This window comes from Mobula hypostoma, chromosome 7 (assembly GCF_963921235.1).
Source record: "Mobula hypostoma chromosome 7, sMobHyp1.1, whole genome shotgun sequence".
Lineage (NCBI taxonomy): Eukaryota > Metazoa > Chordata > Chondrichthyes > Myliobatiformes > Myliobatidae > Mobula > Mobula hypostoma.
The window spans coordinates 186926639-186943756 of record NC_086103.1 but is presented as its reverse complement, the minus strand read 5'-3'; the positions used below and the strand labels follow the sequence as shown (position 1 = coordinate 186943756).

At 45.7% G+C, this 17118-nt stretch overlaps 1 protein-coding gene across 2 annotated transcripts in view; it reads left to right on the top strand.

The window, feature by feature from the left end:
- The first annotated feature begins 1680 nt into the window (after positions 1-1680).
- The window catches only part of stim1b (stromal interaction molecule 1b), a 227240-nt gene continuing 211802 nt past the window's right edge, over positions 1681-17118 (top strand). For both annotated transcript variants that reach the window (XM_063054788.1, XM_063054787.1), the window contains exon 1: positions 1681-1853. In XM_063054788.1, coding sequence (XP_062910858.1) covers positions 1763-1853 — 91 coding nt within the window. In that variant the 5' untranslated portion in view covers positions 1681-1762. The remainder of the gene's footprint in view (positions 1854-17118) is intronic.

The following is a 17118-nucleotide window of genomic DNA, read 5'->3' as shown; positions in this document are numbered from 1 at the left end:
GCAGAATCTTGCATTTACCATTAATTTATCACTTTTGTTGCTCTTTTATCTCTGTTTCTTTCAAAGTTCAAAGTAAATTTATAATCAAATTACATATATGTCACCATATACAACCCTGAGATGAACTTTCATCCAAGCAGACTCAATACCAGTAATCAATGTCCACTGTGGACAACCAGTGTGCAAAATACAACACACTTTGCAAACAAAAAAACAAATAATAATAAATAAATAAGCAATAATTATTGAGAACATGAGATGAAGAGTCCTTGAAAGTGAGTCCACAGGTTGTGGGTCGAATGAAGTTACCTCTGCTGGTCAAGAGCCAGGTGGTTGAGGGGTAATAACTGTTCCTGAACTTGTTGGTGTGGGACCCGAGGCTCCTGTACCTTCTTCCTGAAGGCTTTGTAGCACGAGTCTGGGTTGTTTGGCTACTTTCTCCTGGTATTTTTGCATGCTGCCCTGCTATGCAGTTGGATCCTGGATTTCTTCACTTGTGGACCTCAGTCAGATTGGATTGGCAAAAACATCTGATACTGGAACACCAATGCCTCTGAGCACAAAACCCAAGTGGATTCAGCCCAGTGCATCACGGGTAAAACCCTCCCAACCATTGAGCACATCTACATGAAACATTGCTGTCGAAAAGCAGCATTCATCATCAAAGATCCTTTCCACCCAGGCCATTCGCCTTTCTCACTGCTGCCACCAGGTAGAAGGTACAGGAGCCTCAGGACTCACACCACTCAGAACAGTTACTACCCCTCAACCACCAGACTTTTGAACAAAAGAGGATAGCTAACTCATTTAAGGGCTCCGTTATGTTGTTATTTCTTGCTTGTTATTTATCGTTTTTTATTTATAACTGCATTTTCACAGTTTGTTTGCAGTTTACAGTTACTGATGTTTACAGTTTATAATTACATTTCTATAGATTTGCTAATTATGCCCACAGGAAAAGAATCTCAGGGTTGTATGTGGTGACATGTATGCACTCTGATACTGTAATAAATTTTGTGACTCGGCAGTTGTTTGGGATGTGCTGGGAATGCACACTGGTTTAAGTGGATTCTGTGGAGAGAGAACCTGCTCCGTTCATACATCCCGATGTGCTGAGGATGTCTCACATCAACACGAACGTGAACACTGAACACAGAACACGCCAGCTCAAGAATGGCCCCTTTGCCCACCATCTGTGAAAGGAAATAGGGGTAATCTTGGGGACTATAGATCAGTCTGCAGTGGGCAAACTATCGGAGAGGATTCTTAGAGACAGGGTGTACGAGTTTTTGGAGAAGAAAGGTTTGATTAGGGATAGTCAGTGTGGCTTTGTGAGGGGCAGGTCATAGCTCACAAGCCTGGTTGAATTAGTTGAGGATGTGACAAAGCACATTGATAAAGGTAGAGCAGTGAAATGTGGTGTACATGTAGTTTGATAAAGTTCCTCATGCTAGGTGCAGAGCTGTGGGTCACTGCAGTGGACACACTATATCCAATCACTGCGCCCGCTTCTTGCCTGTAACAAGCATGGCGGCAGCACCACTTCCAACAGTCACAGGCGCGTCGGACGTCAGATGAATGCTGATTCCGCATGCTGAGCATGCGCAGACGTGTGGGGTCCGCGCGGGGAGGCCGCCTCCCGCGCACGCGCAGCCCGTCCATCCGGAGAAGGGGGCGGGGCTGAAGCGCAGCGGCCTGAGGAGCGCCAGCGGCCGAGATCCCCGACTGTCCGCCCGGACTCCGGACACTGGACACCGCCGTCATGAAGGCCGGCGCCGCGCTCATCGCCTGGATATTCTGCGCAACGTTGCTCCGGTGGAGTGGGGCCACGCTAGAGGAGGCGGCCGTGGCAGGTGAGGGCCCGGCGGGGGAGGGAGTGCGGCCCGTGGCTCGGGTACCGAATGCAGTCGGAGAGAGCGGCGCCCGGTGGCAGTGCGGAGGGCAGTCACCGGTTGTACTGCTGCATCCCTGGTTAGAGCGGATATTAATCCTGGACGGTGCCTGGGGTCAGAGCAGATATTTGCCTGGGTCTGGGCAGTACCTGTAGTCAGGGTGGGTACCTGCCTGGGTCAGGACAGTACCTGTAGTCAGGGTGGGTACTTACCTGGGTCTGGGCAGTACCTGTAGTTGGGGTGGGTACCTGCCTGGGTCAGGACAGTACCTGTAGTCAGGGTGGGTACTTACCTGGGTCTAGGCAGTACCTGTAGTTGGGGTGGGTGCTTGCCTGGAGTAAAGCTGTACCTGAGGTATTTTTCTGAGGTAATGCAATTCTGAGCATCCAGTGCGTTGGGTTAGGGTAGCCATGTACTCAGGACAGGACTGTGTGCAGGGTAGGAGTTGTATAAGCCTGGAATTGGGTTGTACTCAGGATTTAAGTGGGCTGACACGCAGGATAGGGACTGCCTAGTGTCAGAATGGGAATGCAACTGAGCTAGAGCAATGTGGAGAGTTACAGTGAGTATATCTGAGGTGTATGTTGGGTATATGCTGCGTCCCGGGAGGGGTAGCACCTTGGTGAAGAAGCTTGTCGTGTCCATTCTGCGGCAGCTCACTTACCTTTGGGACCCACCGGATACTCAGCTCTCACCTGTTTGCATGCCCCAGTACACTGCTTCGACAAGCAGGCAAAACCAGCTGGCGATCCTCATGTCCCGGTAGGGACATGCCTGTGAAGCCAGCTCCAGCGGACTGGGCAGATGAGATTAGCACTGAGTTTTAATGGCCAGGAGGGCGGTACTGTGGCACTTAGTGGGTAGCGAAGGCCATGTCAAGGCATAGAAGACATCACTGCAACGGAGGAAGACCCCAGTGTTTGTACAGCTGGATGTGGCCTTCTGAGGTGGAGAGGGTAGAACTGCCCCAGTGCAGCGGCTTTTCTGCTTTAAAAACACTCCTGTACAGGCTTCTGGTCATCGCTGGATGCGACAGGCAAGGAACACACCTGAGATGTGGCAGCACTTGGGCACAAGCACACGATGCCATTGTTGCTATTTATGTGGGATAAGGCAATATCCTGCACTGGGGGTGGTGGTGGAAGGGGTACAGGTGGGACATGCAGTGTGCATGGACAAAAACGGGTATATTACCAGAATAAATCAATGCCTCATGAATGGTCCGGGTAATTATCCACACTGACCAGAGGCACTGCCCTGTGCACTGTCAAATGCCCAATGACACCCGACACAGAAAAATACTCAGATAATTGCCTTACTCTGGGCGTATGCCCATCTGGACCATAGATACAGCGCTGTCCTGGGTAATGACCCACTTTGCCCCTAGCTAAATACCTACTGATATGGGGTAACGTGCCTCACAATATGTATCCAAGAAGAAGAATGTTCGCAGGATAAGACAGGATCAGAGAGTGAGAGGAAAATACTGGGGGTGAGGGTGGAGTATATACCCTGGATCAGATCCAGGTTTATGATCACTGCAATCTGTTGTGAAATTTGTTCAGTGGTAATAGGATATTAAATTTAAGTTAAATTACCATAAGAACTGAAAAAGAAACATGCAGTGAATAAGTAGATATGTAATCCAAATGGACCCAGCGTGCGATAAAAGCAGACTTTGAACTGAGCAGTGGCCTGTTTCAGCCTGTACCTGGGGTAAACAGCATGAATATCAATGTGTACCTGGGGTAAACAGTCTCTCGGGGAGTATTGGTGTGTACCTGGAGTAAACAGTCTGTAGTCAGGGGGAGTATCGTCGTGTACCTGGGGTAAACAATCTATAGTGGGGGGGGGATCAGTGTACCTGGGGTAGACAGTCTATAGACAGGGGGAATCTGTGTGTACCTGGGGTAAACAGTCTCTCAGGGGGAGTATTGGTGTGTACCTGGAGTAAACAGTCTACAGTCAGGCGGAGTATCGTTGTGTACCTGGGGTAGACAGTCTAGTCGGGGGAGGGGAGTATTGTTGTGTACCTGGGGTAGACAGTCTATAGTCGGGGAGTATTAGTGTGTACTTGGGGTAGACAGTCTATAGTCAGGGGGAGTATTGGTGTGTATCTGGGGTAAACAGTTTATAGTCAGGCAGAGTATTGCTGTGTACCTGGGGTAAATAGTCTATAGTCAGAGGGAGTATTGGTGTGTACCTGGGGTAAACAGTCTATAGTCAGAGGGAGTATTGGTGTGTACCTGGGGTAAACAGTCTATAGTCAGAGGGAGTATTGGTGTGTACCTAGGGTAAACAGTCTATAGTCAGAGGGAGTATTGGTGTGTACCTGGGGTAAACAGTCTATAGTCGGGGGAGTATCGGTGTGTACCTGGGGTAAACAGTCTATAGTCGGGGGAGTATTGGTGTGTACCTGGGGTAGGCAGTCTGTAGTTAGGGGGAGTATTGGTGTGTACCTGGGGTAAACAGTCTATAGTCGGGGGAGTATCAGTGTGTACCTGGGGTAGGCAGTCTGTAGTTAGGGGGAGTATTGGTGTGTACCTGGGGTAAACAGTCTATAGTCGGGGGAGTATCGGTGTGTACCTGGGGTAGGCAGTCTGTAGTTAGGGGGAGTATTGGTGTGTACCTGGGGTAAACAGTCTATAGTCGGGGGAGTATCGGTGTGTACCTGGGGTAAACAGTCTATAGTCGGGGGAGTATCGGTGTGTACCTGGGGTAGGCAGTCTGTAGTTAGGGGGAGTATTGGTGTGTACCTGGAGTAAACAGTGTATAGTCGGGGGAGTATCGGTGTGTACCTGGGGTAAACAGTCTATAGTCGGGGGAGTATCGGTGTGTACCTGGGGTAAACAGTCTATAGTCGGGGGAGTATCGGTGTGTACCTGGGGTAAACAGTGTATAGTCGGGGGAGTATCGGTGTGTACCTGGGGTAGGCAGTCTGTAGTTAGGGGGAGTATTGGTGTGTACCTGGGGTAAACAGTCTATAGTCGGGGGAGTATCGGTGTGTACCTGGGGTAGGCAGTCTGTAGTTAGGGGGAGTATTGGTGTGTACCTGGAGTAAACAGTGTATAGTCGGGGGGAGAATCAGTGTACCTGGGGTAAACAGTTCTGGGTCGGGGAGGTAGTGCCTGTAGGAAGGCATACTGGAATTACATGATTTTGGTGTAACTGTTGCAGTTGAGCGCTGGAATGCTGTGATCAGGTTGCTTGAGCATCGTTTCATTGTCTCTCTCTGGAATGAGCTAACCAGAGGAGGTGGCAAAAAGCATTTCAAGGCATCTGGGGATGTGAATGTGTCAGGCAGGGAGGGATCGGGAGTTTACACAGAGGAGTGGGATTGTTACAGTTAGGGAGGATGGCACCTTGCTGTACAACTCCATGATTCTGCTCTCAGAGAGCAGCGTCAGATCAGGTGTTTGCTGAATATTCTTAGTGTTGGACCTAATTGAGTACTAAGTGTTTGTAATTTTCAAGTTCAAATTTATTAGTATTCAGCCATTTACAAATATAACACCTAACCAAACAACATTCCTCTAATCCAAGGTGCTCAACACAACCAATAACTCATACTCAGAACTCAAAGTAATTAACCACAAATAATAAAATATATTCCAGATGTTTTACATTTAGCAAAAGGTGCAGTTACAATAGAAGTTTAAAAAGTTAACAGTATAACGCTACTAACTCCAAATAGCTTTTGTAGAAAGCGTTATCCCAGAGGTTTCTTAACCTAGACTGTGATTGTTTAAATGGTTTACTCAGTATTGACAAGAAGTACAATTGTTTGTGTGTTTTTAATTTAGGCAGATTGTGTTTATCTGTTATTGTGATTTAGATGAAGATCAGACCACGTTTTATTAAAAGTTCAGGTTTCAAATTTAGGTTCAGATCAGACACATGACCCCCTCCAAATCACTCTTCCCACACTAAAAACCGAACAAAACGGAACAGGCACATCAACCCCAAAATTCCTCTTCCTGCACAAAAAAAACCCGAGAAGATTGGGCAAAAAAACACAGAATATAAAAACCATAAGACTATAAAATAGTCTATAGTCCAAAGTCCACATCCAAAACACAGAGAGCCTAGGGAACATTCTCCGGGCCAGCAGCAGACCTTTGACTCTCCAGTACAGAGCGATCAAAAGTCAAGCAGCTGGCACTCTCCCCTCTGCACTCGCCTCGATGTTTTAATCTCCCTCGTTGCTTTAATAGAGCCAAACATCGGCTTGCGCCTGTCCTGTAGCCTGCCCGCTAAGGGGTTCCTGCATCGGCTCTGTCTCCTGGAGTCCTTTTGAAAACTGCAGAGCGCTGGAGCACCCAAAGAATCTCAAGCGTCCAAACTCACCATGATGTTTCAGTTGCCCTTGTTGCTTTAATCGGCAAAATGGGGTCAAGCATCTCGGCTCGCCATCCTGCAGCCTTCTTGCCGCAAAGTTTGCTGACACTGCCTCTGCCTTCCAGAATACTCTGGAACACTGCAGTGTGCTGGAGCACCCAAACAAACTCCAAACTGCAAAACACTGGCGCCAGCAGTTCCAGATTTACATGCAAGATGAAAAACAAATGTAAGGACATGTAAAAGATACATAATAAACCTATCAGTAATGAATGTAGAAAACCAGGTAATTGCAAAGTGTTCACAAACTTCTTCTTGCAACTGTGTGTGTATATGAGAGAGAGAGAGGGAGAGAGAAGGAGCTGCCAGCAAAGGAAGTGGTTGAGGCAGGTACATTAACAACATTTAAAAGATTCTTGGACATCTAATGCATTGGGAAGGTTTCGAAAGATAGGGCAGATGTGGACAAATGAGACTGCCTTAGATTTCTATCTTGGTCGGTATAAACGAATTGGAAAGACAAGCAATGTAATATAGAGACAGACAAAATCTGTTAGTAAAATTGGCCTTGCTGTTTTCCATAATGATCTTAAATCTAACTCGGTTCTTTATTTTGGTTTATTGTTTTATTATTCTTGTCACATGTATAGTGAAGAGCTTGTCTTTCCAACTGTTAAAATACAAATCTGGGGTCCATGGACCACAGGTTGGGAACCCCTATCTTAATGTAATTGCAGGAAAGCATGGGGATGTCATAAGTAGGTTATTTTACACAAGAGTTGTGGGCGCGTGGAATACGTTGCTGGGGTGGTGGCAGATACATTAAGGACATCTAAGAGACTCTTGGATAAGAACATGGATGATAGAAAAATAGGGGGTTACATAGGAGGGAAGGGTTAGATTGATCTTGGAGTAGGTAAAAAGTTTGGCACAACATCATGGATTGAAGGATCTGTGCTGTTTTATGTTCTAGTAGAAATTTGTTGTTGGAATGTAATTCATAATTAGCACCTATATCATTAAACATTATTGCCACATGACAAAATGAAATAGAAGCTCCTGAAGAAGTTGAGCAACTGAAGACTTCGCCAATATTAACACTGACATTTAATTCAATGGTGCAACAACTTTGGATGTTTCGAGGCCTGAGTTTTGCAAGGCTATTTCAAGACAGGAAGGGCAGTGCAATGGAAAGGTTTGAAAGGATAAGAACATTACAAATGTATTGTTGCATAGAGTCAGCAAAGATCATCACAAGACTTGGCATGAAAAGGATTAGAGCAGTGACTTCAAGTTTATGGAGAGCAGTTCTGAGGGAGCCAGGCCGGTAATGTGATGGAACAGCTGTCCGTAAATAACAGAAGCGACAATGGGAGTTGAGCAATTGAGTTTGTGGAAAACCTTTATGAACTTCAATATAACTATTGCTTGTGGCCTAAACCCATGTCAGAAAGACATAGGAACAGAATTTGGCCATTTGGCCCATCAAGTCTGTTCCACCATTCCATCATGGATGATTTATTATTCCTCTTAATCCCATTCTTCTGCCTTCTCCCCCCCCCTTAAGCTTTAACACCCCGAGTAATCGAGAACATATCATTCTCCACTTTAAATATACCCAGTGACTTGACATCTACAGCCCCATCTGTGGCAATGAATTTCAAAGATTCACCGCTCTCTGGCTAAAGAAATTCCCCCTCATCTCTGATAGTTTCTGATACACAGTGAATCCAGGACTAACCAAAGTATTATACAGCTTCTCTAGCTTCAGTTACTACCCATCTAATCTCATGTAACTTTAAGTACAAATGAATAAAGCACTTTAATAAGTAATACAAGTGCTAATAGACAATAGGTGCAGGAGTAGGCCATTCAGCCCTTCGAGCCAGCACTGCCATTCACTGTGATCATGGCTGATCATCCACCATCAGTATCCAGTTCCTGCCTTATCCCCATAACCTTTGATTCCACTATCTTTAAGAGCTCTATCCATCTCTTTCTTGAAAGCATCCAGAGACTTGGCCTCCACAGCCTTCTGGGGCAGAGCATTCCATATATCCACCACTCTCTGGGTGAAAAAGTTTTTCCTCAACTCCGTTCTAAATGGTCTACCCTTAATTCTTAAACTGTGGCCTCTGGTTCTGGACTCACCCGTCAGCGGGAACATGCTTCCTGCCTTCAGCGTGTCCAATCCCTTAATAATCTTGTATGTTTCAATAAGGTCCCCTCTCAGCCTTCTAAATTCCAAAGTATACAAACCCAGTCGGTCCAATCTTTCGACATATGACAGTCCCGCCATCCCGGGAATTAACCTCGTGAACCTACGCTGCACTCCCTCAATAGCAAGAATGTCCTTCCTCAAATTTGGAGACCAAAACTGCACACAGTACTCCAGGTATGGTCTCAACAGGGCCTTGTACAGCTGCAGAAGGACCTCTTTGCTCTCATACTCAATTCCCCTTGTTATGAAGGCCAGCATGCCATTAGCTTTCTTCACTGCCTGCTATACTTGCATGCTTGCTTTCAGTGACTGATGTACAAGAACACCTAGAAATCGTTGTACTTCCCCTTTTCCTAACTTGACTCCATTTAGATAATAATCTGCCTTCCTGTTCTTAGCACCAAAGTGGATAACCTCACATTTATCCACATTAAACTGCATCTGCCCACTCACCCAACCTGTCCAAGTCACCCTGTATTCTCATAACCTCCTCACATTTCATACTGCCACCCAGCTTTGTGTCATCAGCAAATTTGCTAATGTTACTTTTAATCTCTTCATCTAAATCATTAATGTATATTGTAAACAGCTGCAGCGCTTGTATTCACATAGAGGAATTATTTATTGTAAGTACATAAACGGGGTATTACGATAGCATAGCGGTGAGTGGGGAGGGGGATGAAATAAGAAGCTGGGCGGAGACAGGTAGAGGAGGTAAAGGGCAGAAGAGGGCAGTGGACAATAGGAAAATGGGAAGGAGGAGGGGCATAAAGAAGGAGGTAATGGGTAGATGAGGATAAGGGTGAGAGAGGAACCAGATGGGGAACGAAGAAAAGAGGTTCAGATACTCAGACTCAAAAATAGTTACTTTCCCCAAGCAGTAAGCTGGAGCAACACCTCCACCACTACTTTATTATTCCCTGTCAGTCACCTTATCTACAGCCTAGCATCACTTTATGGGTACATAATCAATCTACATATATAAGCTCTCTTGTGTATTTATAGGAGCATAGAAATCTATAGCACACTAAAGGCCTTCTGGCCCACAATATTATGCCGACCAAGCAACCCACCCTAAAAACCTGCCTAGAATTTCCCTACCGCATAGCCCTCTATTTTTCTAAGCTCCATGTACCTATCCAAGAGTCTCTTAAAAGACCCTATTGTATACACCTCCACCACCTTCACTGGCAGCCCATTCCACACACCCACCACTCTCTGTGTGAAAAACTTAACCCTGACATCCCCTCAGTACCTATTTCCAAGCATCTTAAAACTGTGCCCTCTCTTGTTAGCCATTTTAGCCCTGGGAAAAAGCTTCTGGCTGTCCACATGATCATTGCCTCTCAACATTTTATACACCTCTATCAGGTCACCTCTCATCCTCTATCGCTGCAAGGAAAAAAAGCCAAGTTCACTCAACCTGTTCTCATTAGGCATGTTCTCCAATCCAGGCAACGTCCTTGTAAATCTCCTCTGCACTTTCTCTGTAGTATCCGCATCCTTCCTGTAGTGAGGTGACCAGAACTGAACACAGTACTCCAATTGGGGTCTAACTAAGGTCTTGTGTAGCTGTAATATTAACTCACGGCTCTTGAACTCAGTTCCACGGTTGATGAAGGCCAATACTCCATACGCATTCTTAACAACACTGTCAACCTGTTGAACAGCTTTGAGTGTCCTATGGACACAGACCCCAAGATCTCGCTGATTCTCCACACTGCCAAGAATCTTACCATTAATATCATATTCTGTCTTCAAATTTGACCTATCGAAATGAACCACTTTACACTTATCTGAGTTAAATTCCATCTGCCACTTCTCGGCCCAGATCTGCATCCAGTTGATGTCATACCCTCCAGACTATTCACCACACCCCAACTTTAGTGTCATCAGCAAACCTACTAACCCTGCCTCCTACTTCCTCATCCAGGTCATTTATAGAAATCACAAAGGGGGGGGGGGTCCCAGAACAGATCCCTGTGGGGCACCACTGGTCGCTGTCCTCCATGCAGAATCCAAACCATCTACAATCACCCTTTGCCTTCTGAGGGCAAGCCAATTCTGGATCTGCAAAGCAAGGTCTCCTTAGATCCCATGCCTCATTACTTTCTGAATGAGACTTGTACAGGGAACCTTGTCAAATGCCTTACTGAAATCCATATGCACTACATCTACTGCGCTTCCTTCATCAACGTGTTTTGTTACATCCTCAGAGAATTCAATCAGGCTTGTAAGGCATGAACTGCCCTTGACAAAGCCATGCTGACTACCCCTAATCAGATTATGTGTCTCCAAATGCTCATAGATCCTCCTTTTCCAACTGAATAAAGTCTGTCATATAACGGGGTAATCATGAAAGTACGTAATTCTCTTAACTGTGGTCTTACCAACATCTTATACAAATGCAATATAATGCTCCAGCTCCTATACTCAATACCCTGCGTGATGAAGGCCCGCGCACCAAAGCCGTCTTCACCACTCTGCCTACTCGTGCTGTCAGTTTCTTTTCTACAATTTATTATTTTACTCATTTGCGGGATGTGGGTGTCGCCAGCTAAGCCAGCATTTGTTGCCCTTGAGAAGGTGGTGATGAGCTGTCTTCTCGAACTGCTGCAGTCCCTGAGGGGATGCACTGTACACCCACAGTGCTGTTAGGGAGGGAATTCCGTGGTTTTGACCCAGCGACAAAGCAGGAACGGCGATAAGTTTCCAAGTCAGGATGGTGAGTGACTTGGAGGGGGATTTCCACCACTACAACAACATCTCCTATGGCTCCACACGTACTGAAGACAGCCACACCCTTCTTTAAGATGAATTATCATCCTTTTACTTTTAATATACCTGTAGAATATTTTGGGACTTTCCTTGATCTTGCCTGCCAGATGCATCCAATGCCCTCCTAATTTCACTTGTGTTTTCCCACTCTTCCACTCGGCAAGGGTTTTTTTGATGTACACTTCCATCCCACTGGCTTGTAAGGCGTTTGGGCATTCTTCCTCATAACTGCACGGGTTTCTTCTGGCTTTCCCATTTCCAAAGATGTGCGGGTTGGTCAGTTAATTGGTCACATGGGTGGAACTAGGTGGCTTGGGCTCATTGGGTCGTATCTCTAAATAAATACATTAATGCCGAGAGCCTCAATATCTCTCATCAACCAACATTCCCCAAACTTGCCAGCCTTGCCTTTCACCCTAACAGGACCAGATGCTATGAATTCTTGATAATGCATTTTTAAAACATCCCACTTGCCAGGGATCCCTTTACCTCTCACCCAGCCAACCTCTGCAAGTTCCTTTCTCATGTCTCATGTCTCCAAAACTGGTCCTACCTCAATCTAACTTGTGGACCAATGCTATCTTTCTCTATTATTATGGTGACGGGTCCCAAGTGCTCCCCCACGGACACTTCAGTCACTTGCCTTACTCAGTTCACTTAGAGGAGCCTAGAGGATGCTGTCTAAGTTGCATGCCATCTTGGACAATGTCTCCCATCCACTGCATGATGGACTGGTTTGGCACAGGAGTACATTCAGCCAGAGACTCATTCCACCGAGATGCAACACAGAGCGTCATAGGAAGTCATTCCTGCCTGTGGCCATCAAACTTTACAACTCCTCCCTTGGAGGGTCAGACACCCTGAGCCAATAGGCTGGTCCTGCACTTATTTCCTGGCATAATTTGCATATTACTATTTAATTATTTATGGTTTTATTACTATTTAATTATTTATGGTGCAACTGTAACGAAAACCAATTTCCCTCGGGATCAATAAAGTATGACTATGACTATGTTGCATCCTCTCTAGTTGAGTCCACTATTAAGTAAGCTTTCTTGGACACATTTAACAAATGCCAACCCATCCCAGCCCTTTATACTATGGGCAGCCCAGTCATTATTAAGCAAGTTAAAATGTCCAATAAATACCACACTATTATTCTTACATATACCTGTTCCTGACTACTGGAGGAGAAGATGGGGGGGGGGCGCGGTTTGAGAAGAGCAGAACATGTGTCTGGAGTGGGCACAGTTTTTGACAACGGACTATCTACACCATGTTGTTGGAAGCTACAGGAAAGACAAGGAGCTGATGGGAAATGGTGTGCACCGATTCACCGGTATCACTTCATTCGGGAAGATAAGGTTGTCACTGCCAATTACTACTCATTACAAAGAGACCCAGTGGCAGCAATGGAGTCTTCAGAAACAATACAATTGTGGTGAGGCTACACTTAGGATAGAGGAACAACGCCTTGTATTCAGTCTGGGTAGCCTCCAACCTGATGGCATGAACATTGACTTCTCAAACTTCCAATAATGCCACCCCAACCCCCTTCACCATTCCCTCTCTCACCTTATCTCCTTGCCGGCACCTTCCTCTACTGTTCCTCCCCTTTTTCTTTCTCCCATGGCCTTCTGTCCTCTTCTATCAGACATTCCCTTCTCCAGCCCTGTATCCCTTTCACCAATCGACTTCCCAGCTCTTTACTTCATTCCTCCCTCTTCAGGTTTCACCTGTCACCTTGTGTGTCTCTCTCCCCTCCCCTCCCCCTGCCTCTTAAATCTGCTCAGTTTTTTCTCTCCAGCCCTGCCGAGGTTTTTGACCCAAAAGGTCAACTGTGCTCTTTTCCATAGATGCTGCCTGGCCTGCTGAGTCCCTCCAGCATTGTGTGTGTTTTGCTTGTATTTGTTCTGCTTTGTTCTAATCCTATTATAATAAACATGGGCATCTTGGTCAGCACAGGCCAGTTGGGCCAAAGGGCCTGTTTCTATACTATGTAATTCTATCACTCCAAATAGTATTAAAAAGTGGTGTCTCTTCTCACTGCTGCCATCAGGAAGAAGGCACAGGAACCTCAGGACTCTCACCACCAGGTTTAGGAAAAGTTATTACCGCTCAACCATCAGGCTCTTGAACCAGAGGGGATAACTACTCACTTCACTCACTCCAAAATGGAACTTTTCTTACACCCAAGGACTCCTCATTGCATGTTCTTGATATTTGTTGCTTACTTATATATTATTATTTCTTTCTTTTTGTATTTGTACAGTTTGTCTTTGTACACTAGTTGAATACCCAAGTTGGTGCAGTCTTTCATTGATTCTATTATGGCTATTATTTATGAATTTATTGAGTATGCCTACAAGAAAGTGAATCTCAGGGTTGTGTGTGATAACATATTCTGTATGTAGTTTGAACATTTACTTTGGAGTTTGAACTTTAACAGGGCATAGGGTATGCCCTACATGACCAGGTCTCTCAGGCAGCAGTCCCTAAAGTCAGATATGGTTCCAGTCCTCATCAGAAAGATTTATTTTTCTCTGACCCCACCCTTTGCACTGTTCTCCATCTCAATTTTAATCTTTGCCTGTGAACCAATAACTTCCATGTCCTTGCACCCATCTTCAGCTGTATCTAATCAGAGAAGCCAGAATCAGAGGGTCTGACAGGACTCATGACGTCAGATATGTAGAGCATAGAACACTACAGGCCCTTCAGTCTACGATGTTGTGCCAGCCCTTTAACCTACTTCGGGATCAATCTAATCCTTCCCTCCCACATAGCTCACCACGTACTATTTTATTGGGCAGTTTTTGCTGGTCCGGGATTTTATTAAAGATGCAGCACAGTAACAAGCCCTTCCCGCCACACTGTCCAATTACACCCATGTCCCCAGTGAACCTGCGAATCTGTACATCCTTGTAATGTGGGATGAATCAGGAGCACCCAGAGGAAACCCACATACTCACAGTGAGAATGTACAAACTGCTTACAGACGGTGAACTCAGGTCGCTGGCACTGTAGATAGCGTTACACTAACCACTTTGCTACCGTGCCTCCCTAGTTCCTCTTTGCTGGGATGCCCTTGGTTGCGTTTAACTGTTTGTCCCCATGGTTCCTAATGATCTGCAGCCAAGGTGCTGTATGCTCGCAGTGATCCCTGTACAACCGTGGCAGAAGCTGAGGCTCACAGACTCCCGTTAGTTTTTTAGTAGCTCATGATGTTTAAGCCTTTCAATCCCTTCTCACTGCCTCTGAACAGCTATGGATAGAAAAAGATAAAAGATGATTAAATAATTACAAAAGAGTGGAAAGATGCAGTGGAAACCAGATTTGACTTCATGGAAGTTTGGACCGTCTCCCCATGACCGTGTGGATTTCCTCCAGGTTCTCTGATTAATTGATCGCAGCGATGCAATTGGGTGGCTCAGTCACGAAGGGCCTGTTACCCTGTTGTATCTCTAAATAAAAATGCAAGTTCTGGACCAGCATCAACTGTGCAATAAAATTGCACATGAATGAAAGAAAAATGGAGGGCTAAATATTAAAAGGCATATGGCTTGCTTGCCTGTGTTAGTCGAGGCACTGAGTTCAAAAGTCAGGAAGTTGTGTTGCAGCTTTATGAAACTCTAGTTAGGCTGAATCTGGAGAATTGCATACGGTTCTGCTCACCCACTATAGGAAGGATGTTGAAGCTTTGGAGAGGGTGCAGAAGAGCTTCACCAGGATGCTGCCTGGATTAGAGGGCATGTGTTTTCTCTGGAGCGGCAGACGATAAGGGGAGATCTGTAAGATTATCAGAGGCGTAAATAGAGTATACAGACAATATTTTTTTTTCCAAGTGTTGAAATATCTAATACCAGAAGGCATGTATTTGAGGTGAGAGGAAGTAATTTGAAAGGAGATGTGAGGGGCAAGTTTTTTTACACAGAGTACCGGCTGCCTGGAGTGTGCAGCTGGGGAGAGGCAGAGGCAGAAATACTTGAGACTTTTTAGATAGGCACAGGAATGTGAGGATAATAGAAAGATTTGGACATTGTGCAGACAGAAAAGATTAGTTAACCATTTACAAGGTTTAATTGGTTCAACGCAACAATGTGGGCTGAATGGCCTGATCCTGTTTGGAGCTACACTGGACTCCGCAGGTATGGAAGGTGCAAACTAAGTCCATGACAAGTTCAATTTCAAGTACATTTATTATCAAAGTACAAGTATGTCACCATAAACAACCCTGAAATTCATTTTCCTGTGACTGTTCATAGTACATACAAAGGAACTCAATAGAATCAATGAAAAACTGCACACTAACAAGACAAACAACCAATGTGCAAAAACAAACAGAAAAAAAACTAAATAATAATAAAATAATCAATCAATATGGAAAATGTGAGTTGCGGAGTCCTTCAAAGTGAGTCCATAGTTTGTAGAATCTGTTCAGTGTTGAGCTGACTGAAATTATCCCCTCTGGTTCAGGAGTTTAATGGTGGCAGCGTAATGACTATTCCTGAACCTGTTGGTGTGGGACCTGCGGCTCCTGTACCTCCTTCCTGATGAGAGCAGCAAGAAGAGAGCATGTCCTGGATGGTGGAGATCCTTAATGATGGACGCTGCTTTCCTGAAACAGCTCTACTTGTAGACATGCTCAATGGTGGGGAGGGTTTTAGCTAAGATGAACTGGGCTGCATCTACTAATTTGAGTAGGATTGCAAGTTCAAGTGAAATATTATCAAAGTATCTACCTTTCAATACATACTATAAGATAAGACCATAAGATGTACGATACATTTAGGCCATTTGGCCCATTGAGTGTGCTTTGCCATTTCATCGTGCGTTTCCGCACTGCAGCGCACAATTGCGGAAGTGTGGAGGATGTGGCCAGCTGGCACTTGAATACAAATCTGCAGATTGGCCTCTTTCCAGCAGGTTCTCAGCTTGCAGAATTGTGGATTGACTTGGCAGCCACTTCCCTGAATTTGAATTGCTGATAACTTCAAAAATGGTTGAGCACACCAATGTGGCAAAGTAGTTGTCGGGACAGGCACAGATAGTGCGGCACTGCATTTGTTACGATAGACCCAGTCAGTGTGGCACTGCAGTTGTAGAGAGACAGACAGACCCAGTCAGTGTGGCATTGCAGTTGTAGACAGACAGACCCAGTCAGTGTGGCACTGCTGTTGTAGACAGACAGACCCAGTCAGTGTGGCACTGCAGTTGTAGACAGACAGACCCAGTCAGTGTGGCATTGCAGTTGTAGAGAGACAGACAGACCCAGTCAGTGTGGCACTGCTGTTGTAGACAGAGAGACCCAGTCAGTGTGGCACTGCAGTTGTAGAGAGACCCAGTCAGTGTGGCACTGTAGTTGTAGAGAGACAGACAGACCCAGTCAGGGTGGCACTGTAGTTGTAGAGAGACAGACAGACCCAGTCAGTGTGGCACTGCTGTTGTAGACAGACAGACCCAGTCAGTGTGGCACTGCTGTTGTAGACAGACAGACGCAGTCAGTGTGGCACTGCAGTTGTAGAGAGACCCAGTCAGTGTGGCACTGCAGTTGTAGACAGACAGACCCAGTCAGTGTGGCACTGCAGTTGTAGAGAGACCCAGTCAGTGTGGCACTGCAGTTGTAGACAGATAGACCCAGTCAGTGTGGCACTGTAGTTGTAGAGAGACAGACAGACCCAGTCAGGGTGGCACTGCTGTTGTAGACAGACAGACCCAGTCAGTGTGGCACTGCAGTTGTAGAGAGACCCAGTCAGTGTGGCACTGTAGTTGTAGAGAGACAGACAGACCCAGTCAGTGTGGCACTGCTGTTGTAGACAGACAGACCCAGTCAGTGTGGCACTGCAGTTGTAGAGAGACCCAGTCAGTGTGGCACTATAGTTGTAGAGA